Below are 23,830 nucleotides of genomic sequence, written 5' to 3'. Positions count from 1 at the left end.
TGGTTCAAAGAATGTTGTTGATGACAATATTTTTTGGGCTATTTCACTATACATATAGATCAAATGAGCCAGACTACATCAATAAAACATAACGTTTTGATTTTTAAAGTAAAAACTATATAAAATATTCACTGTTTAAAGAACAAGAACTAATTATTTGTGTTAAAGTAGAATATTTCAATTTGTATATGGTCAGTTATAGTCAGAGACAGAAAAGGGGAGAGGGTCTGGCAACAGAGAGGCACAGTGGAGAGAAAGAGACTCTGGAATAACATTTCAGTCTTGTTATTGAGGATTTTGCCAGTATAGCCCTTTAGATTTATGTTGTGCTTTTTGTAATACTAGACATAAATAAGGATATTATCGCATCATATTTATTTCCATGGTTAATCAAATTAAGGGGCAGAGTTTTTCAACCCTTGCTTTTAAGTAATCTTTGTTTTATGTTTATATTTGTATATTGCTTTTTGGTCCATGACTGTTTTTAAATTGAAATCTATTTAAACGTTGTTGTTTTTTTTTTCTTTCAAATGGATTTCTTATAATAAAGGTGGCTTCTTGAATCACTGGAACTAAAGATGGATTTTAAAAAATTAACTTTATTGAGGTGTAATTTACATGTAAGGAAATGCATCTATTTTAAGTATACAGTTTGATGAGTTTTGTCATATGTAGATACCCATGCAACCACCATCACAGTCAAGATCTGAAACATTTCTATCAGTTTCCTGTGCCCCTTTGCAGTGAGTCCCCAACCCTTAACTTACCTCTTGCCCAGGTAACCACTGCACTACTTTTTGTTGATATAGATGAATTTTGCAGTTCTAGAATTTGTTAGAAATTTACACTACATTGTATATTCTTTTTATTTTTTGAGATGGAGTCTCACTCTGTCACCCAACCTAGAGTGTAGTGGCGCGATCTTGGCTCACTGCAACCTCTGCCTCCCAGGTTCAAGTGTTTCTCCTGTCTCAGTTTGCCTAGTAGCTGGGATTACAGGCGTGCGCCACCAGGCCTGGCTAATTTTTTTTATCTTTAGTAGAGACGGAGTTTCACCACGTTGGGCAGGCTGGTCTCAAACTCCTGACCTCAGGTGATCCTCCCGCCTCGGCCTCCCAAAGTGCTGGGATTACAGGCATGAGCCACTGCACCTGGCCTACATTGTATATTCCTATATTTTGCACCATGATATGTTTTTGAGGGTCATAACATGCTGTTGCACATGTCATTAGTTCATTTATTTTTATTTCTGAGTAGTAGTTCATTGTATGGATGTGCCACAGTTTATTTACCTATTAATGGACATTTAGGCAAATAAACAGTTTGCAGCTGTGCTGTTTTGGATAAAGCTGCTATGAACATTCATGCACAAGTCGTTTATTTTTGAGACAGAGTCTCGCTCTGTCACCCAGGCTGGAGTGCAGGGGTCCAATCTTGGCTCACTGCAACCTCTGCCTCCCAGGTTCAAGCAATTCTCCTGCCTCAGCCTCTTGAGGAGCTGGGATTACAGGTGTGTGTCACCACACCTGGCTCATTTTTGTATATTTAGTAGAGGCGGTGTTTCATTATGTTGGTCAGGCTGGTCTCCAACTCCTGATCTCAGGTGATCCGCCTGCCATGGCCCCCCAAAGTGCTGGGATTACAGGCATGAGCCACCGTACCCAGCCATCATGTGCAAGTCTTTGTGTGAACATCTTTTTATTTCTCTTGGGTAAATACCTAGGAATGGAATGACTAGGACATGTGGTAAGTGTATATGTACCTTCATAAAAGGCCACCAAACTGTTTTCCATTTTATACTACTCTACATTCCTACCACTGTCCATCACCAGTGCCTAATTTATAATATTATAAACTTTTTAAGTTCAGCCATTGTGTGGATATGTAGTAGTATCTCCTTTTGGTTTTAAATTGTATTTCCCTGATGACTAATGATTTTGACATGCTTTTCATGTGCTTCTTTGGCCATTCATATAAAATTTTTTGCCTGTATTTTAAAATTGGATTGTTTTATGAGTGAGTTATAAGCATTCTTTTTATCATTTGGGATACAAATCCTTTGATAAGTGTATTATGAATATTTTCTCTGTGGCTTTTTTTTTTTTACTTCCTTTAGGATGTGTTTCAAAGAGTAGCTTGTACGTTTGATGAAGTCTTTTTTTTTTTCTTTCATGGTTTGTGCTTTTTGTGTCTTAAGGATCTTTGTGTATTCTGTGGTCACAAAGATACTCTTGTATTTTCTTTTAGTTCTATCGTATTAGCTTTACATTGGTCTATGATTCGTTTCAAGTTAATTTCATTTTTTTCTTTTGATATTTGTGTATTCTTATCTGAGATTTCAAGTTAATTTTTGTGTATAGTATGAGGTGTGAGTTGAAGTTGATTTTCTTTGCCTGTGGGTAGCCAGTTGTCTCAACACCATATGTTGAAGAGACTGTTCTATCCCTGCTGATTTACCATGGTCCCTTTGTCAAAAATCAATTGACCATATGTGAGTGGGTCTATTTCTGGGCTCTCTAGTCTGTTTCACTGATTTATATGTCTCTTCTTAACACCAGTACCATGCTGTCTTAATTACTGTTGCCTTGTAGTAAGTCTCAGTCTTATAGTATAAATCCTCCAATTTTGTTCTTTTTTCAAAGTTGTTTTGGCTATTCTAAGTACTTTCATTTCCATATTAATTTTAGAATCAGCTTGTCATTTTCTACAAAAAACTTGTTTACTGGTTTTTTGTTTTTTGAGGCTGAACATTGTTGATGACTTGGATTTTATCTTTTGTATCAGCAGGCAGTTCGTGTTTTTACATATTTTTAGGGCACAGCTGGCATAGCCTTTACTCTAGAGTTAGCTTAGCCCAATTACTAAAATAGGATTCTTTACTGATTGACTTGCATATTCAATGAGATCTCTACTTTGGCTTATAAGGACTCCATTGACTCCCAGCCCTGTGTGAGCTCTGCGTTTTTCAGCTTGTAGCTGCTGTAATTGTTCTTCGTAGTGATTATGGCATTGTGAAAGTCACCCAACACATGTGTAGTGAATACTCAGTCAGTGACTCAAGGCAGCTCCATGTAGATTTCTGGAGTTCTTTTGCTGCTTATCTCTGCCTCACAAATTCCGGCTGCCCCAGCCTGCCCGAACTCCTCTGATGTTTGCCTCCTCTGCTCGGTGAAACTACCATTCTCTTCTTGAGTTCTGTTCTCTGCTACATGGTTTGGAAATTGTCTGTAGGTAGAAAGCTAGGTGAATGTAGGGTTCACTTTGTTTTGTTTTTTTCTTTCAGTTATCACACTCCTGTAGTCTGTTGTCCCAATATCTGAAAATAGTTGTTTTATATATTCAGTTTGTTCTTTCATGGCTAGAAGCAGAAGTCTGGAAAATAGATTTTTAAGTAAATAGCATGGGGACAATTACATAGCTGTTTGGAAAAAGTTAGAATACCATACATATGAATCAACTAATGGGGCAGACATCTAAATGTCAAAAATGAAACGATACAAACACTAAGAAACCTGGATAAATTCTTATATAACCTAGGTGTGGGGAAAGTGTGCCTAAGTAAGGACCCTGAATTCCAGAGACAATAAAATCAAAGATTGATAAAGGATCGTTTGAGGCGTGGAGTTCCAGACCAGCTTGGGCAACATAGCAAGATCCTGTCTCTACAAAAAATAAAAATAAAAGTGGCCGGGCATGGCACATGCCTGTAGTCCTAGCTACTTGGAAGGTTGAGGTAGTAGGATCACTTACCCAGTTGTTTGAGGCTGCAGTACAACACATCAGCCTGTGTGACAAAGTGAGACCCTGTCTTTACAAAAAAAAAAAAAAAAAAAAAAAGGAAGGGGAATAAGAGGCCAAAAATCAGAGAGAAAAATGAGCAAAAGCATGAGAGACAATTTAAAAAAAAAAAGATGGTCTTTAAACATGAGAAGATGTTCAACCTCAATAATTAGAGAAATACAAATTAAATATACTGAACATACCATTACTTATCTGCAGGGGGGCCAAATAGTGTGACAGCGCATTCTGTTGGCAAGACTGTATACCCTCATACATTTCTGATGGGACTGCAAATTGTTATAATCTTTATAGAGAGGAATTTGCTGCCTTGTAGCAAAACTGCCGTATATTTGCTTTTTAATCCATCAGTCCCACTTCTAGGAATTTATCTTAAAAGTATAACTCTAACAGTATGAAAAAATGTATGCATAGAGTTATTTACTGCAGTGTTGTTTGCACTTGGAAAATGTTGGGAACACACTTTCCCAACATAAAGTAATTGAACGACCTATGGTACATCCACACAATGGAGCACTATACAGCTGTTTTGTAATTTTTATTTTTAAATAGACTTTGTTTTTTTAGAACAGTTTTAGATTTACAGAGAAATTGTGAATGCAGTGCAGGGAATTCCCATATACCTCACATCTAGTGTCCCTTATTATTAACATCTTACATTGATAAGGTGTTTGTTACAGTTAATAAACCAATATTGATACATGATCGTTATTTAAAGTCCATGCTTACTCAGATTGCTTCAGGTTAGTGTTTACCTAATGTCTTTTCTCTGTTACAGGATTCCGTCCAGGATACACATTACACTTAGTTCTTGTCACTCTTCAGGCTCCTGTTATCTGTGACATTTTCTTTGTTTTTGATGACCCGAAAAGGTTTGAGGCATAATGGCCAGGTATTTGGTAGAATGCTCCTCTGTTTGAATTTGTCTTGTTTTCCTCATAATTGGATTGGGATCATGTGTTTTCGGAAGAAGACTACAGAGGTAAAGTACATTTTCATCAAGGCTGCATACTACAACATAATTTATCATTGTTAATGTTGACGTTGATCACCTGGCTGAGATACGTGTTAGGTTTCTGTACCTTTTTTTTTTTTGGAGACAGGGTCCACTATGTCTTCCAGGCTGGAGTGCAGTAGTGTCATTTTGGCTTACTGCAGCTTCAACCTCCTGGGCCTAGGTGATCCTCTCATCTCACCCTCCCGAGTAGCTGGGACTACAGGCCACGTCACCATGCTCGAATAATTTTTTGTATTTGTATATTTGTAGAGAACGGGTTTTCGCCATGTTGCTCAGGCTGGTCTTGAACTCCTGGGCTCAAGCAATCTGTCTGCCTTAGCCTCCCAAAGTGCTGGTATTACGGATGTGAGCTATTGCACGTGGCTAGGTTTCTCTGCTTTGAAGTTACTCTTTTTCTCCCTCTTCATAACTCTTTGGAAGGAAGTCACTGTGTGCAGCCTACACGTAAGGACTGGGAAGTTACCCTGTTCCTCCAAGGTGGTGGAGTATCTATATAATCTTCTGGAATTCTGTTCTGGAGAGTTGCCTGTTCTCCCCCATTTATTTACTTATGTCAGTATGGACTCATGTATATTTACTTTTACCTTGGGTTATAATCCAATACTACTTTGTTTTGTTGCTCAAATTGTTCCAGCTTTGGCCACTGAGAGTCTTTCAGTTGGCAGTGCAGCTGTTAAAAAAAAAAAAAGCCAGGCTTGGTGGCTCAGTCCTGTAATCCCAGCACTTTGGGAGTCTGAGGTGGGAGGATTGCTTGAGCCCAGGAGTTCAAGACCTACATGGGCAACATAGTAAGACACCTGTTTCTAGAAAAAATTTTAAAAAATTATGTCACTAGATGACACATGCCTGTAGTCCCAGCTCCTCAGGAGGCTGAGGTTGAGGTGGGAGGATCACTTGAGCCTGGGAGGTCAAGGCTGCAGTAAGTCATGATTGTGCCACTGCATTCCAGCCTGGGTGACAGAGTAAGACCCTGCCTCTGAAAAGAAGAAAAAAAAATTTCTTTGAACCAACATGTAATGACTTCCAGGATGTATTTCGTGAAGAAATCAAAGGACAAAACAGTATTTATAGTATCCTAGCGTTTGTATAAAAAAGGAGGAGAAGATAGCAAAACATATTTGTATCTCTTCATTTGTGCAAAAAGAAACAAGATAACCAGAAGCTAATGAGATTAATTACCTTCTGAGAGGTGGGTAGGAGCAAAGTAGAGAGAGTGGAGGAGTGACACTTTTACAAAATCTTTTGGCCGGTGGCAGTGGCTCATGCCTGTAATCCCAGCACTTTGGGAGGCCATGGCGGGCAGATCACTTGAGTCCAGGAATTTGAGACCAGCCTGGCCAACATCACAAAACTTCATCTCTACCAAAAATAAAAAATTAGCCGTGCGTGGTGGCGGACCCCTGTAATCCCAGCTACTCAGGAGGCTGAGGCAGGAGAATCACTTAAACCTGGGAGACGGAGGTTGCAGTGAGCTGAGACTGTGTCACTGGACGCTAGCCTGGGTGACAGAGTGAGACTGTGTCTCAAAAACAACAACAAAAAATTATATGTTTTGTATAATTCATGCTGTTTGAACTTTGTTAATGTTTCATATACTCAAAAAAAAAGGGGGGGAATGAAAAAAAGGATGAGCAGAGTTGGGAAGAAAACTCAAAAATGGAATACAAGCAAAACCAAACAAACTTACTTGAAATGAGTCATCTAATTACACTAAAGAAAAAAATGAACTAACCCAAGTAATTTGAACCTAGGCTAAAGACAAAGTAGAGCTGTTGTTAGTAGTTTGGATTTTGCAGCAGTGTGGATTGGCAGTTCTGACACTGGCTTCTATGTATTCTGTGTATTCCAAGACTGAGCAAATAAGTAAACATATTGTAGACAAAAAGAGACAGGTTTCTTACTGTCATAAATATAGAAGTGGAAAGACTAGGATGTATCCTGTGATGTTGGATTGGAATTAGAGGTATCAGTGTGAACTCATGGTTTTCAATATATATAAGATGTAGAATAGATAGATATGTGTGTCTATGTTTGTTTCATGTATATATTCAATGTATGTTTTCCTGTAGCAATGAGCATACGTAACGCCCAGATTTTGTTTTTTAAATACCACTCTTCCGTAAACAGAAACAGGGATCCTTGGAGAAGTGACTGATTGTAGGGCTAGGGCTGGGAAAGAACAAGAAGAACCTGCAACATCTTGTACCAGAAAGTATGACATTTATCAAAGAATGATAGGGGCTGTTAAAAGGACAGGGGCCAGCTTGAAGGGATTCCCACTGGCCAAAAATGGGGCAGAGCATCAAAGTAATGAAAATAATATAATCAATTGAATAAGGATCCATGAGTCCTAACTCATATAAATATATAAAGGGATGAGAAGGGAAAGTTTCCCTTACAGTAGAATGCCAACTAAAATATAAGAGGAGTGCTAGAATTAGAAAATCACTTTTTGTTAACTGTTGTAGTAGTAATTGATTTAGTCAGTAATCATTAATAGATCCTCATACTAGTGGGTGAAAAGTTTGAGGAAATAATTGGATAGTTAAATGGTCTCAAAGTGTGTCCCCATAATAATTAGAGAGGAAAAACGAATACGGTGTAGAAACTTGGCAGGTAGCTTCTTACCTAGGTAATAAAAGTTAACATCAATAATGGGACAAATTGCCACGTGCCTCTTGATGTGATACACTGAAGACACAACATCACTTCTAGGGTATTCCTGCCAAAAAGTCACGACCTGAATCGAGTTGTGAAGAAACACCAGACAAACCCACATGGGGGAGCATTTTGCAAAATAACTGGCCTGTACTCTTTAAAATGTTAAGGTAATGAAAGAAAAAAGAGACAAGCTGTTTCAAATAAAGATTAAAGATAAGAAAAATATTGTTAAGAGTTGGAAAAAAAAAAGACTAAAAAGACGTGACAACTAAATGCAATGGCAATCCTGGATCAGGAAAAAAAACCCACCCAACTTTTTTTGCCTTTTGCATGAATGATATTATTAGGCAAATTCGTGAAATTTGAATAAGGTCTATAAATTAGATACTAGTGTTAATGTTCATTTCCTAATTTTGGTAATCGTATGGGGACTTAAATTTAAGTCCTTGTTTTTTTAGGAAACGTGCATCATATCTGCAACTTACTCGGTTCAGAAGAAAAGCTCGGGTGTATATGTAAGAGCTAGAAGGATAAAGCAAATTTGGTGAAATGTTACTATTTGGAAATTCTTTGTACTGTTCTTGGAACTTTTCTTCAAGTTTGAAATTGACAAATGTTTTTAAAGACATCTGCTGTCATCAAGAAATACTTTACCTAACTGATCTTTCTGAAGACTTGCACTTTTTAAGTGTTAAATTGAGCCCAGGAGTTTGAGTGTATAGTGAGCTATGATGTCACTCCCGCACTTCAGCCTGGGCAACGGAGCGAGACCATGTCTCTCAACAGCAACACCACCACCACCTAGTGACTTAAAACAACCATAATTCTGCAGGTCTATATCTGGGGGGGAAAAGTTAATTAAAAGTTTATCGGGAGGATGTCTCACTCCGTCACCCAGGCTCGAGTGCGGTGGCACAATCAAAGTTCACAGCAGCCTTGAACTCCTGGGCTCAAGTGATCCTTCTGCCTCATCCTCCTGAGCAGATGGGAGTACAGGTGTGTGCCATCATGCCTGGCTAATTCAATTTTTTTTTTTTTTTCCTCGTAGAGACAGGCTCTCCTGTGTTGCCCAGGCTGGTCTCAAACTCCTGGCTTCAAGCTGTCCTCCTACCTTGGCCTCCCAAAGTGCTGGGATTACAGGCATGAGCCACTGTGCCTGGCCTGATCCCAGTTATTTAATTAATAAATTGAGTGAATTATATTACCTAAGATGTCTTCTAGCCCTGAGTTTGTGTAATTCTGTTTTAGTCTTTTTTGTTGATTAGTCTTCCTGAATACCCCTGTCTGTGCTGGAATGCTGCAGTGCTCTGCAACCTGCTTGAAGTGCATGAGTGTTTTATCTCCAAATAGCCTACCTTGCTGTGCTTTTATCATTCTTTCCGTGCTTTTATAGTTCTGCTGTGATCTTTGCAGGCAAGTGTTATTTCCACAGCTTTCAGGTGTCTGTGGGTGGCTTCTGATCTACTGGCCTATTTTGCCTAAATTTGTCAGCAAGACTTAGATATTCTTTCCATCTGAAGGTAAAATACAGAATTTAGAACAGCTCATTTCGTCAAAGCTACTTGGAAATCCTTATGTATTTTTTCTGATTTATAAAAGTAATATGTAAATAATACATATCATTTTAGATAGTGTTAAAAAAGTAGGATAGTATAAAGCAAACAAAAATTACCTTTTGTTCAACCATCCAGAGATAAACTCACTAAGTACTGGGTTTTTCCACCATTAAAAAATTTTTGTATTTTCCCTTTTTCTCTTCTTCTTATTAGCATTTTGAAATGCCCACTTTTTTTCCATCGTGAGAAAATAAATACATAAGATTCCTTCCCATAATCCCAGCCTTCTGGTATCTTGTGTTAGCGTCCCTTTCAGAGCTATTGAAAGAATACTGCTTTCTTCTTTCAGGTTGGCTTCTACCCTCACTAGGGTCCCAAAACTTTCAAGATCACTAATGACTGCACTACTGGCAAATTTGGTGGATGTTTTCAGTAGTTACCTCACTTTTCTCCCAGCAGCATTTGATTCCCTCTCAAAACACTCTTCCACAGGCTTCTACCATAACTTTCTCTTCCCTGGTTTTCCTTAAGTTTTTTTGGCTACTCTTCAGGATACCCTAGGCTACACCTTCCTGCAAAAAATCATTCACTTTCCTGGTTTCAGTAACTCCCAAATCTGTATCTCTGGCTCAGATTTTCTCTGAGTTCCAGGTTTATCTCAGCTAGATAGTGGACTTAACTGTTCCACCAATAAACTCAACATGTCCAGATAAAAATTTATCTTATCTCTTTTTAATTCCACTGTCATTCTTGGCTGAAAGCCAGTGTCATCTTTAATTCCTCCATCTGCCTTACCTCTTCCTGTGAGTCCTTACCAGGGCTGTTTGTTCTCTGCCGAATCTCTCTTGAACAATTGTTCTCCTTTGCCAGTGCCACTGCCATAGTCCATGGCAACACTTTTATTGGGGCCACCTGTAAAGGACTTCTATCTGGTCTCCTGGCGGTTTTGTTTTCTTTTTTGTTTAAATCAATTTTCCACCCTGGATTTAGAGTGATCTTTCAAAAATAAGTTCAATCATTGTTACCTTTTTTTTTTTCTTTTGAGACAGAGTCTCACTCTGTCGCCCAGGCTGGAGTGCAGTGGTACAATCTCAGCTCACTGCAGCTGTTAGGAATCTGCATTTTATTTATTTAGTTAGTTAGTTTTGAGGCAGAGTTTCTCTCTGTCACCCAGGCTGGAGTGTAGTGGCATGATCGTGGCTCACTACAACTTCCGTCTCCCCGGTTCAAGCGATTCTCCTGCCTCAGCCTCACGAGTAGCTGGGATTACAGGTACCAGGCCATTATGCCTGGCTAATTTTTGTATTTTTAGTAGAGATGGGGTTTCACCATGTTAGCCCAGGCTGGCCTCAAACTCCTGACCTCAGGTGATCCGCCCGCCTGGGCCTCCCAAAGTGCTGGAATTACCGGCATGAGCCACTGCACCTGGCTCATTGTCACCTTTTTAATAGATCCTTTTGCCTATACAATGCATTGTAAATGTCTTGCCTTGTGTTTCAAGTCCTTAATGAAACTCATCCTTGAGTAGCTGTTAGTCTTCACCACTCTCCCACAGCTCCTTCCCCTTCATTCCTGTGTTTTTTTTTTTTTGTTTTGTTTTGTTTTTTTTGCAGGTATATGGGAGAATGATATTTCTGTCTTCCAAGCCTTGATTTTTCCTTTGCTGAGCTTAGTGCGTTCCTCCTGGCTCCACTTACTGTTTGCTAAACCAGGTTTTATCATCCTTCAGGTTTTCTTCAGCTTAGTTGGTCGTTTCCTTTTCCCTTTCCTGGCCTAGATTCTCCTGGTGCAGTCACTCTGTTTGAGTAGCATCATACATAACAGCTTTTCTCCTTCGTGGCAGTTCTCACACTTTTTGGTCTCAGGACTCTTTTGCACTCTTTTAACATTATTTAGGATTCTAGGGAGCTATTGTTTATGTGGGTGATATCTACAATATTTATTGGATTAGAAATGAAGGCTGAGAAATGAAGAAAAAATTATTTTAAAGTTACAATGATAAATTATAATTTTACATGTTAAGATGACATGTTAGCCTAGTTATTTTTCACGAAAATCTTATTTTTCAAACCAGAAAAAAGCAAAAAGAATTGCATTGCTTTTCATTTTTTAAATGTCTGAATTAATAAAATATACCTGAATTCTCATGTCTGCCTCTACATTCAATCTGTTGTGATGTTAGACTTCATGTAGCCCCGGGAAAACTCCGCTATACCCTTGTGAGAGGATGAAAATGAACAAAACAAATGTTTTTGTATTATTGAGAAGATAGTTTTGACCTCGTACCTTCCCTGAAAAGGTCCCAGGAACCCCTCGGTGTCTCTGGACTGCACTTTGAGAACCACTGCTTTATGGCAATCACTTCTTATTTGCCTTTTTCCCTCTGACTATGTAGTGTGAGAGTAGGACGCAGATCCACCTTGCTCACTTCTGTGTCCCTGGTACCTGGGACATTGTTCTTTATGTAAAAGGTTCGCAGATATCTGTTGATTCACTTATTCAATCAATTACTCGGTTGGTTTGGTTCTCAAGAAATTGACACCAGGCACTAGAGACTCAGTCCATGTAAGTATAAGAAAATTGTAGCCTGTGGGCATTTCTTCTACCAATTTCTCTGGGGCATTTGGGTCTAATATTTTTCATATAACATCACAAGAGTATAATTCTCATTTTACCTTAGTTAATATTGAGGTAAAAGGAAGCATATAAATTAGTTTTTGTCATGGATTTTTGAATTAAGATGTACATATGTGGAATGATATGAATAAATGTCAACTATGTAATATTGCCTTACATTTGAAAAGTCTACTTGACTTGAAGGCATGAAAATGCATTGTCATGTTTATTTGTTGTCAAGGAAGTAGTAGTACAGGAAAATACACAGGAAATATTTATTCTTTGGGAATGATAGAGGAAAGAAAAAAGTAAAATAAAAATTAAGTACAAAAAGTTTTTTAAATTAAAAAATTTATTCTGGAAAGGTCATTAGGTAACAAATAGGAGACTTTAGTCTATGTTAAATGCTTTCTGGAAAAACTGACCACTTATTCAGTGTGGAATTGAAACGTACGTTTAAAATGGTGGCGAAGCAGGAAAAAAAGAAATAGCATGAGGCATAGCTTATTAATTATGTGTTGTCTGGTTTCCATGAAAGCCTTAATTAGAACGAAAAGGAAAAGATGTGCTTATTATTACAACTACCAAGTTCAGCATTTATGACCTGTCGTTATAAAACAGATCACCATGCTGTCTGACCCACCCTTGAAAATCGTGAAGTGCAAACACACTAATTATGTTCCTACTGAAATTCAGGTTCTTAACTTCAGGCTTCAGCTTAACCTGCTTTAGAGCACACATACTTTTTGCCACGATAATACTCATAGGACTAGAAACAACTAGGAGATATTATTTTATTTTTTAAATCAGACTGAACTTCAGGCAGATTTCCTTATATTGTAAATTAGTGGCTTATTTATATGACCTTTATAGGGCATCTAATGATAGTGGGGTTTTTTTTCTTTTTCTTTTTTTTTTTTTGAGATGGAGTTTCGCTCTTGTTGCCCAGGCTGGAGTGCAATGGTGCGATCTCAGCTCACCGCAACCTCCACCGCCCAGGTTCAAGCAGTTCTCCTGCCTCAGCCTCCAGAGTAGTTGGGATTACAGGCATGTGCCACCATGCCTGGCTAATTTTGTATTTTTAGTAGAGATGGGATTTCTCCATGTCGGTCAGGCTGGTCTCAAGTTCCTGACCTGAGGTGATCCGCCCACCTTGGCCTCCCAAAGTGCTGAGATTATAGGCGTGAGCCACTGCGCGCAGCTATGTTACTTATTTGATGTATTTTGGTGACATTTTGAATGGGGGCAAATGAGAAAAGGGCTCTGGCACTAAGCATTTATTAGATAACTCTTTTACAGGACGGTGTTTGGTAGTGAAGTTACTCTGCCCATGGCAGTGTGGCCATGCTGCAGCTTGACACCACTCCCTGTAATAGAGAATGGATTGTGCTGTGATTTTAACATTTCCCTTAAGAAAAGGGTGTTAGGTTATGATAAAACTTTCATACTGTCTTTGTGAGGTTTTGGTGAGTTAGTAAGTAGGCTTCCCTTTCATTAAGAAAAAGTCTTTAAATCTTTGTTTCTACTTGCAGAACATTTATTCCTTCTTTGTAAGAAGAACCAGGATAATTTGTTCATTTGTATAGTTGATCCTTGAACAGCTTGGAAGTTCGGGGCACTGACCCCCATGCAGTTGAAAGTCCACATATAACTTTTTGACTCCCCAAAAACTTGTCTGAGAGTTCCCTGTTGTCTGAAAGCCTTACTGATAGCATAAATAGTTGATTAACACATGTTTTGTATGTTATATGTATTATATATTGTATTCATGCAATAAAGTAGGCTAGAGAAAAAATAAGGAAGAGAAAATACATTTATGGTATGGTATTGTATTTATTGATATTGTAAGTTTACATCATCTGTTTACAAGATGATGTATGTCAGTCCGAAATGGTAGGTAACCACAGCTGCAGACCTCAATCTACAGTACATTTCAAGTAGCTCAACTTTTTCCTGTAATGTCATTACTTTTCTCTGCTTCTTGGGAGCACTTCCAGCATTACTAGTGGCACTTCATATGGGTCCCATGGTGTTATTCAAGGTTTATGGTTATTGCAGTAAACATGACTTGCTTACTGTGTATGTTATTGGTATCACAGGGTGTTATAAGTGGATAATTGTAGTGTCTGAGCCCAGTGTAATAGCAATAGGAGGTGACTTCAGAATTATTACGGCAGTACAGTATATACCGCAGTTAATTTTATGTAGTTGTGATTTGATATATCTTTATGTTTGCTTACAATTCTCTCAAATTTGAATGATGCTATTTATGTTCTGTGTGTGTGTTAGTTTTGATAAATTTTATCTTTTTAAAATTTGCATATGTTTTATGGTAGTAAATGACAAAGTAGACTAGTATTCACTTTTTTTTTTTTTTTTTTTCCTGAGACAGAGTTTCACTCCGTCGCCCAGGCTGGAGTAGTGCAGGGGCGCGATCTCGACTCACTACATCCTCCGCCTCCTGGGTTTAAGCAGTTCTCCTGCCTCAGCCTCCCAAGTAGCTGAGATTACAGGCGCCCACCACCACGCCTGGCTAATTTTTTGTGTACTTTTAGTAGAGACGAGGTTTCACCATTTTGGCCAGGCTGATCTTGACGCCTGACCTCGTGATCCACCCACCCGTCTTGGCCTCCCAAAGTGCTGGAATTTACAGTTGTGAGCTACCGTGCCCGGCCAGTATTTACATGTTTTACACATTTATGCCGTATCTTTCTGTTAAATTTTTTTGATATTTCTAGGCTATGGTAGTTCATCTGTGAGGTTTTTTTTAATTGTTCCAAATGTTCAAAAATGTTTTCAATATATTTATTGAAAGAAAATCCAGGTATAAGTGGACTCATGCAGTTCAAATCCATGTTGTTCAAGGGCCAACTGTGTTTTATACATGTGATTTAACTATTACTTGTTTATTAACAAAGTGACACTGTAAACTCATTTCTGTAGCAGTATTTAAATTATATGTGCCCCAAACCTTGGCATATTATGGGATGAAATATTTTACTCCTTTTCTTCCTTTTAGCACAACATTCTGAAATTTTTTGGTTATTGTAATGATGTTGATCGGGAGTTGAGAAAATGCCTGAAGAATGAGGTAAGAAAAGTGTCAAAGGATGGATATGGTTGAACAATAGAACAGAACATTTTTGAATATTGTGTATTACTGCCATTATTGAATTTTCCCCAAATTTTAGTGTAACAGAAAATTGACTTTACATGTATGAACTTCCTCTGTTTAGGGGAAGAAATGAAAGCTTTTCTGGGGACAGTTTTAGAACATAGCTTTTTAGCCATGAACACAAATGAGGAAAACAACTTCCTTATGATGATTACTGTAGGTCATCTGGATGAATTTAATGGTTTAGGAAGTTGTATCTCTGGCCGGCAGAAAGACTTATATCAGTCACCTATTAGCTGATTGGTAGGTAACTAAAACTCTCAGGGCCTCAATTTCTATATATAAATTGAGGAGGCTAGAATTAGGCTGTTTTCAGCTTTAACATTTTGAATTTCTTTGTAGTTATGGTTTGTGTAAGCCACAGGGATCTAATTTGACTTGTTTTGGAACACTGTCATCTCCTGAACTTGATTTTAGGGCACGACTTGGACTTGGGCAAATAGCCACAGTACACAGTTCATTGTCTTTTTCCAGGCACTGCCAAATAAGCAGAGTGCATTTTAAACCTTTGAAAAGAAATTTGATTCAATTTCTGTTTCATACATCAGATTTTTTGTGTCCAGAACTTTTAAAAGTATATGATGGCTAAAATTTTGCCTTTCAGATACCATTTTTGTTATTTTTGAACTTTTTTTTTTTTGCATCATATTGAAAGATTTAAATATAATATTTGAAGTTGTCCAACATCTTTCTTTTGATTTTGTTTTCTGCTTAGGCTGTTTTTCCCTTCCTGGATTCCCTTTAAAGTGTGACATTCACCTTTACTGTTGGAAGAACTTTTTGGAGTACTCAGTGAAGAGTAATAGTTTGTTTCTTTTTTTCTTTTTTCTTTTGAGACAGGGTCTCACTCTGTCACCTAAGCTGGAGTGCAGTAGGGTGATCGTAACTCACGGAAGCCTCAAACTCAAGTGATCCTCCCACCTCAGCCTCCTGAGTAGCTAGGACTACAGGTGCGTACCACCATGCCTGGTTAAGGTTTTACACATTTTTTGTAGAGATGAGAGTCTCACTGTTTTGGCCAGGCTGGTCTCAAACTGCTAACCTCAAGCAGTCCTCCCACCTTGGCCTCCCAAAGTGCTGGGACTACAGACATGAGTCACCATTCCCAGCCTTATTAGTGTTTTTAAATGATTTACTAAAAATTTTTGTCCTTTATATGAAAAAGCCAGTTTACATGAAAAATACACCTAGGGTGATGTTTCTTTAATAGTAAACTTGTGAGCTGGCATCTGTAATCCCAGCTATTCGGGAGACTGAGGCAGGAGGATCCTTTGAGGTGAAAGGTTTGAGGCCACCTTGGGCAACATAGTGAGACCCTGTCTCAAAGAAATCTGTTAAAATTTAGCCAAGTGTGGTGGCACACACCTGTGATCCCAGCTACTTGGGAGGCTGAGGCGGGAGGATCACTTGAGCCCAGGAGTTCATGGCTGCAGTGAGCTATCTAGGTCGCCACAGTGCTTCAGTCTGGGTGACAGAGTGAGACCCTATCTCTAAAAAATAATATTGGTCGGGTGTGGTGGCCCACGCCTATAATCCCAGCATTCTGGGAGGCCAAGACAGGCGGATCACCTGAGGTCAGGAGTTTGAGACCAGCCTAGCCAACATGGTGAAACCCAGCTGTACTGAAAGTACAAAAAAATTAGCCAGGCATGGTGGCAGGCGCCTGTAGTTCCAGCTACTCGGGAGGCTGAGGCAGGAGAATAACTTGAGCCCGGGAGAGGGAGGTTGCGGTGAGCCCAGATCACATTACTGCATTCTAGCCTGGGTGACAGAGTGAGAGACTCTGTCTCTAAATAAATTTAAAAAAAATAAAATAATAAATAAATAAATAGCTTATGGAAAAATATAGCTCATATTATTTTATTCAGTATGGCTATTTGTTTTTTACATACTTTCAGCTGTATAACATAGGTTTTTTTCATGTTTTTAAATTTTTTTCCCGTATAGTTCAGAAATTTTGCCACTGCTTTGTCAATTAGATCTTCATATGAAATTGTCTTCTCAGCTGGCCTGAGATCTGTCAGTGACTTTTTGGTAGACCGTTGGAGATATTTTTCTTATTTTGTCTGAGTTTGTTTTCCTATACATCTCATGTTTTCTCTTTGAATTCTTTTCTAAGTCCTCTGTGTAGTTATGTTACTTTATTCTCTAATTTGTAGATGTTTATTCTCTAATTTGTAGATGTTTTCCTGTCTGCTTGCCCATCACTAATCTCTGAGTCTGCACTCATGTATTTCTTCTCTACTCTTAATGCTTGCTTCAGATGCTTTCCTGCTACTGTTTGCTTCATGTGTCATCTGATTACTTCATTCCATGAAGCTTTTTTTTTTTTTTTTTTTTGCCAGAGTCTCACTGTCACCCAGGCTGGAGTGCAGTGGCGCGATCTCAGCCCACTGCAAGCTCCTCCTCCTGGGTTCCCGCCATTCTCCTGCCTCAGCCTCCTGAGTAACTGGGACTACAGGTGCCCACCACCACGCCCAGCTAATTTTTTGTATTTTTAGTAGAGACGGGGCTTCACCGTGTTAGCTAGGATGGTCTTGATCTTCTGAGCTTGTTATCCACCCGCCTTGGCCTCCCATAGTGCTGGGGTTACAGGCGTGAGCCACTGCGCCCAGCCTCCATGAAGCTTTTAAGTAGAAAAAGGGTATGGCCATTTCTTGTTGGGACTCCGCTGTGTCACTCCTTTTATTCTTTTTTTTTTTTTTTTTTTTTTTTTTTTTTTTTAGAGAGATGGAGTCTTGTTGTGTTGCCCAGGGTGGTCTCAGACTCCTGGGCTCAAGGAGTTCTCCCATCTTGGCCTCCCAAAGTTTTGGATTACAAGTGTGAGCCACTGCACCTGGCCTTTTGTTCTTCTTCTTGAAAAGAAACACTAAGTACTTTTGTGGCATTCTCTTTTGTCCCTCTTAATTGTTTTGTTTGGTTTGGGGTTAATTGGCCTTTCATTCTGTCTGTATTGTTTGATTGAGTTTTGTGAGTAACTTCATATTCATCCTTTTCTCCCCTTTTATTCAGGGACCATCTTGACTTCCTTTGGAGATGTCTTAGCATATTTTAATGTAGACTATATTTTAATTTGCTCTGTAACTTATTTTATTGGCCTGCTACAAAGTATTACCTTCTGAAGAGTTTCCCTTAAGACCCTTCTCAACCTGATTGCTGGGGGCAATCCAGTAGACGTGATTAAAGGTAGATATGAAAACTTTTTCTCAGAGCAGGTATCCTTCCTTGTTCTAGAATAGCGTTTTTTGATTTTTTCCCCAACAATTTTATGAGTAAATTTAATGTATGATAGATAAAATGAATGACTTTGAAGGGACCTGGTGCTTCATGTGTAATTTAAAGTAGCCTTTTTTTTTTTTTGAGACGAAGTCTCACTCTTGTCACCCAGGCTGGAGTGCTGTGGTGCGATCTCGGCTCACTGCAACCTCCTCCTTCTGGATTCAAGTGATTCTCCTGCCTCAGCCTCCTGAATAGCTGGAATTACAGGTGCATGCCACCATGCCGTGCTAATTTTTGTATTTTCAGTAGAGACGGGGTTTCACCATGTTGGCCAGGCTGGTCCCTAACTCCTGACCTCAGGTGATCTGCTCGCCTCGGCCTCCCAAAGTGCTGGGATTATAGGCATGAGTCACCGCACCCGGCCTGAAGTAGCCTTTTGACAAGGAAGTAATAAAAAGTTTGAAAACTACCATTCCAGAAGATATGTTAGAATCCTTCAATCAAAACTTTTGACCTAGAAAACTTCTTAAAGATTATCTAGCCCACCTCCTTATATTTGAAGTTACTGGTCCAGAAGAGTGAAGTAACTCAAAGTCATGAATCCCCTCATTACTCTCTCTTGGGTGGCGGGGTTTGTCCCTGATGAGCTCGGTATCACTAATCTTTAATTTCTGTGGCCTCGCTCTCCAGATCTTTGGCTCCTAAAAGATTCTGATGTTAACTGTTCACATGTTTTCAGTTTTTTCTGTTTGAATTTACTTTTACCCTTTTCCCCTTCTGCCCAGGGGAAAACACACTCATTCACCTTTAAAGTGTGTTGGATTGGTGTATGTATTATAAGCATGTACATATATACATATAAAAACACTTTTAAGGTCCTCTGCTTTAAATGTAGGTTAACTATTTAAGAAAATCTAAGTGCCAGGCTTTGTGTCTCCTGTTACTTGTAACCTGCTGGCCAGATCAGAATACTAGGCTGAAAACCTCTTGAGGTGAAAACTGTGTTTATATGTAGCTGATTAAGAAACATAGGATTTGAGGAGTATCAGGTTTGATAACTGTTCGTGATGAAGAAACCTTGGGAAGTTGAGCTATGTATTTCCATATGAGTCAATAGGATAATATGGTTGCTAAGAGCTAGTTACTCTTGATAATGTCTAAAGAAATACAATGTGAGCTGGTCTAAGATGTAGGCCCACTGTAGTCTATGTCTGTCATTGTGACTGGAGCACTGTATTCAATTTTGGTTGTGATTTTTTTTTTTGGTAAGGGGCATTAATGTTAAAGTGCTTTATGAAATAAAAGTCATTTTATAGGTTAGATATTAAAAGATGGAGGCTGTGTTCTGTGCAGCAGTTGTGGAAACTAGCAATGTTCAGCGCAAAAGGTAGTAAGTGGGTTATCTGTAATTAAATGTTTGAAAATTATAGCAGACAAGAAGAAATAAAAGGTGGTAGTTGACAAGGCAGCACTTTTGGTTTAAAATGAAAAACTTTGGAACGAGTAGAATTGTCCAACAGTTAGACAGGCTACCTCTCAAGGAGTTTACAGGGAAGCACTTTTGGTTTAAAATGAAAAACTTGGGAATGAGTAGAATTGTCCAACAGTTAGACAGGCTACCTCTCAAGGAAGTGAGCCTCTCCACTAGAGGTACTCAGCAGAAGTTAGAGGACTAGTTAGACTGTGAGCCCCTGGAGAACATGGACAGAATTTGCCCATCTTCAGTACTTATTTAATTCAAATTTGGGGAGGAAATTGATTGAGCAAACATTTGTGCATCTATTAGCATGTAGATGCTGTACTGTATTGAATGAAATTGTGTTAGATATGAGATATTCTGTAAGGTAACTATTTCCAATCTCAGATTTGGTTAAATAAAAGATAAGAATTTTGTCAGTAAGAACATCTTTAAAAAATTTAAACCCTGTTAACCTCAAAGAACATTTATATTTTGCAAATATTTCTAAATAGTAAACTGCTATAAATAGTGACATAATCTGCTGTTTCTTTTCTCCCCCCCGTTCTTTTATTTTTCAGTACATAGAAAACAGGACCAAGAGCAGGGAGCATGGCATTGCGATGCGAAAGAAACTTTTTAATCCTCCAGAGGAATCCGAAAAATAAATTGTATTTTCACTCGATGCCTTGGCTGAGAGAAGACCTAAAGACTCTGGGTTGATACCTGAAAGAATCCTGTCTTCTTTGGTCTCCATAATCCTTTGAATGGAAAGTGACCTGTGGGAGATGGAACCATGGAGAAATATGAAAACCCTGGATTCTGAGTATTTGTTGGGCAGGGCGTTTAGTACTGTCTCCCCTTCACCAGCAAACCTGAGTTCACCATGTTTATTCCCTTTGCCTACAACCAGTTAATATCTGAGTAACTTATCTCCTTCAATAAAATAATTTAAATAAGTTTTTTCTCCTTTCTCTTAGATTCTTCTGGCATTAGAGGAAAATGTTGCCATTAGGCTTTTTCTTTTTGACAACATGATGTTGAAGAATTCTGGGGAAATCCCAGCAGTGTTAACTATTTGAAAATGTTCCAACTTTATTGTTTTTAAAGAGTGATTTTGTAAATGATTAAAAAAAAATTTTTTTTTTGAGACATAGTGTTACTTTGCCGCCCAGGCTGGAGTGCAGTGGTGCGATCTCAGCTTACTGTAACCTCCACCTCCCGGATTCAAGTGATTCTCCAGCCTCAGCCTCTCTAGTAGCTGGGGCTACAGGCGCAGGCTACCATGCCTGGCTGGTTTTTGTATTTTTGGTAGAGACAGTTTTGCCATGTTGGCCAGGCTGATCTCAAATTCCTGAGCTTAGGTGATCCGCCCACTTCACCCTCCCAAAGTGTTGGGATTACAAGCGTGAGCCACTGTGCCCAGACTAAAAGATTAAATATTTACACTTAACATTGATAAAATTTCATCTGGTTAGGAATTGAGTCTTAGCAGACTTTGCTTTCCCATTTGGTTGAATGTGTCCACTCGAGGTGCCAGTTAACTCCTGGACATTAACCTTAGGCCAGTGTGTCTCCTCTCTGCTGAGTATAGGACTGTTCTTCCTGTGCCCAATTCTAGCAGTCATTTCACCAGTGTTCCTTCTGCCAAGTGTTTCTGAGACCTGTGACAATCTGGAAGTCAGCAGCTTCCAGCTGCAGTCACAGCAGGGGCTTGATCTTCTTGTCAGGTGTCAGGGAACAGACTCAGCTGTGAGCTCCTTCTAGTGGAGTTCTGTGTATAATATCCAGCATGAGGCCTTGTTGGTGTCGATGTTTAATAAGTGACTTCCCCATCACAGGAGGTATTCAAGAAGCTGGACTTCCGCTCAGTACGTCGATTACAGAGCATAACAGACATTCAGTGAAAGGATGGGGAAAGAACCAGAATTAATTCTGAAGTACCTTCCAAGACAAAGTGTATGAATATTTATTCAGTCCCCCTAGTGTCAGGCAGTAGAAATACAGAAATGAGACATTTTGCCTTTAGAATCTTGTAGTTAACTGAAAAGTTGACTTTTAGTCACCTGTAATCATCAAAGTGCCATGATTAGGTAGGTGTCATAGAAGACAGAGGACTTTCATGTTCAGTCTTCATGAAGAAGGAGCTATTTAGCAAAGATGACCTTTGACAAATGAGTGAAAATGGGATACATTCTGAGGCGTACTTTAAGGCATTTAGCATGACTAGAATATGGGAGCTTAGAGTGGAGGAAGATCATAGCTTTGAAATCTGTTGGAATTTTATTTTCAGTGCTGTGATGACCAGTTGCAGGTTTTAATATGGTGATTAGGGATTTGGGTAGAGGAGTTAGTTGGAAGGCTGATATATTTCAATTTGTATTTTAGTAAGTTTTTTTGGTTATAGTTTGGGGGATAAATTGGAGGGGAAGGAAGATAACGCCCAGGGAGACCAATTAGGTTTTTGTCCTAACTTGAGTGAGAAATGAGGGCCTGGATGAAAGATGTGGCTTTGGGGATTAAGAGGAGTGACGATTCAAGCATTGAGTCAGCATGACTGACTAGGTGTAGGGTTTAAGGAAGTGTCTAGGATGTCTCAGGCATTTGATTTGTGCCTGCTTGGGAGGGAGTACTGGGGAGGTGAAGTGTGTGTGGAGGATCCAGGGGGAGAGGGCTTCCGGGTTGCTGCTGGGTATTTAGGTCTGCAGCTTGTTAGAGTCACCTGGATTAGAACAGAATTGGGAGATGTCAGCATGCAGATGCCATCTAAGGCCCTGTAGGCCAATGTCAGTAGCTGACCATAAGAGCAGGATGAAACTTTGGAAATTCATTTTTAAAAATTTTATAAGTAATATATGAGTACATTTTTATGGGATATTCAAACCACCTACTGTTTCTAGGTCTTACTCTCTTGTGTTGCAGCTGTTGCTGATCCCTGTAGAGTAAAGTACACACTGAAGGCTATGGCAGTGATCTACCTTTCCAGCTTCCTCTAGGAAGGGAGTTTGACAAATAAAATGCTAGTGAACTGGAGCACAATGAGTAAGGGGGAGGGTGGCATGAGCTGAGGACACAGGTGGGCAGGGCCAGAACACACAGGCCTTGGACATCACCTCAGGGAACTTGCATGTTATTTGGAGCGTAATGGAAAACCATTAGAAAGTTTTAGGGAGTGGTTATGATTTCATTTATTTATATTTTATAAAGATCTTTCTGGTTATTCGGTGAATAGTTATGGTTAAACCAGTTCAACCCAGTGACAGTACCTGTCACATAGAGTTACTGTGAGGATTGGTTGAGATGTATGTGATAGATTATCTGGCACAAAGTAAGGGCCCCCTCAATATTGTTTTTCTCTCAAGTGCACCCAAATTGGGGTATTGGAAACACTTCCTAGTTTGGTGGAAGGCACCAAATCACTAGGGCTGATACCGTTTGTTTGAGTGGGGCCCCAGCTGATGGGGCAGGGGGTAAAGGGGTGAGGGGCTTAATATGAGGCAGAAGGAAGGGCCAGGCCTCTAGAACTTATCCCAAGCCGGCCCCATTCTCTGGCTCCCTGTACATCCTGCCTTTCCATAGAGGAAGCCAGTCCCAGGGGTGGCTGCATCTTATTCCATGCTTTACATCTCATCAGCCTTGCTGACTTTCCCCAGCCTGCTGTAGATCAGAGTGAAATCTGTTTCTCCTGTCTAGAGCAAGCACACTTTTTCCTGAGGATTTCCAAATATTTTAAATTCCCATATGCAGTGGAAGCCGAAGAAGCTGGAGGGAGAGTGGGGTTGGGAGGTGCAGAGGTTCCATGTCTTCTTGCCTTTATGAAGCTTCTGGCATTGTGCTGGGTGCAGGTGATACCATGGAATAAGATGGATGTGGTTCTAGTGACGGTTCACATCACGAAGGACCATCTATGTCCTCTTAGGGAGTCTCGCTTTCCTGCTAAGGGCAACAGGAAGGCATTGTAGGGTCTGTGCAGGATACCAAGTGAAGGAAGAGATTTCCTTACTGTGGACTTGCAGACGATAAGTAAACTTTTGGGTCATAAGAGACCATCTCTTGGAAGCTGAAGAACTTAGGCCAAAGTTTTCCTGAGAAATCTAGTTTTGCAGAATGTTGTGAACCTTAATGCTCTGGTGACAGTGAATTAATGGTTTATTTTAGGAAGCACTACACAATTTTACTTAAGAGTGAGGATAGAAAGTTGAGCTGTTTCTGACCTTTTATAAATGAAGTTTAAGATCAGATTAATCTCCATGGAGTTTTTAGCTCAAAGCACAATTAGTTTTCTATAGAAAGGGCTTGGGCTGAACCAAATTATGCCATTGATCTGCCTG

General features: G+C 39.4%; 1 protein-coding gene across 4 annotated transcripts in view; it reads left to right on the top strand.

Moving 5' to 3' along the window:
- CMC2 (C-X9-C motif containing 2) overlaps positions 1-20,458 on the top strand; it is a 30,560-nt gene extending 10,102 nt beyond the window's left edge. For 2 of the 4 annotated variants that reach the window (XM_003820899.6, XM_024925815.3), the window contains 2 exons: positions 14,669-14,740; positions 20,081-20,458. In XM_003820899.6, coding sequence (XP_003820947.1) covers positions 14,669-14,740; positions 20,081-20,167 — 159 coding nt within the window. In that variant the 3' untranslated portion in view covers positions 20,168-20,458. Of the gene's footprint in view, positions 1-4,576; positions 4,781-14,668; positions 14,741-15,664; positions 15,775-20,080 lie in introns of all 4 variants that reach the window. The other 2 variants (XM_055100122.2, XM_008974368.4) reach the window with 2 other exon arrangements.
- The last annotated feature ends 3,372 nt before the right edge of the window (positions 20,459-23,830 follow it).

This window comes from Pan paniscus, chromosome 18, assembly GCF_029289425.2.
Source record: "Pan paniscus chromosome 18, NHGRI_mPanPan1-v2.0_pri, whole genome shotgun sequence".
NCBI lineage: Eukaryota > Metazoa > Chordata > Mammalia > Primates > Hominidae > Pan > Pan paniscus.
This window is presented reverse-complemented; position numbering and strand designations above follow the sequence as displayed.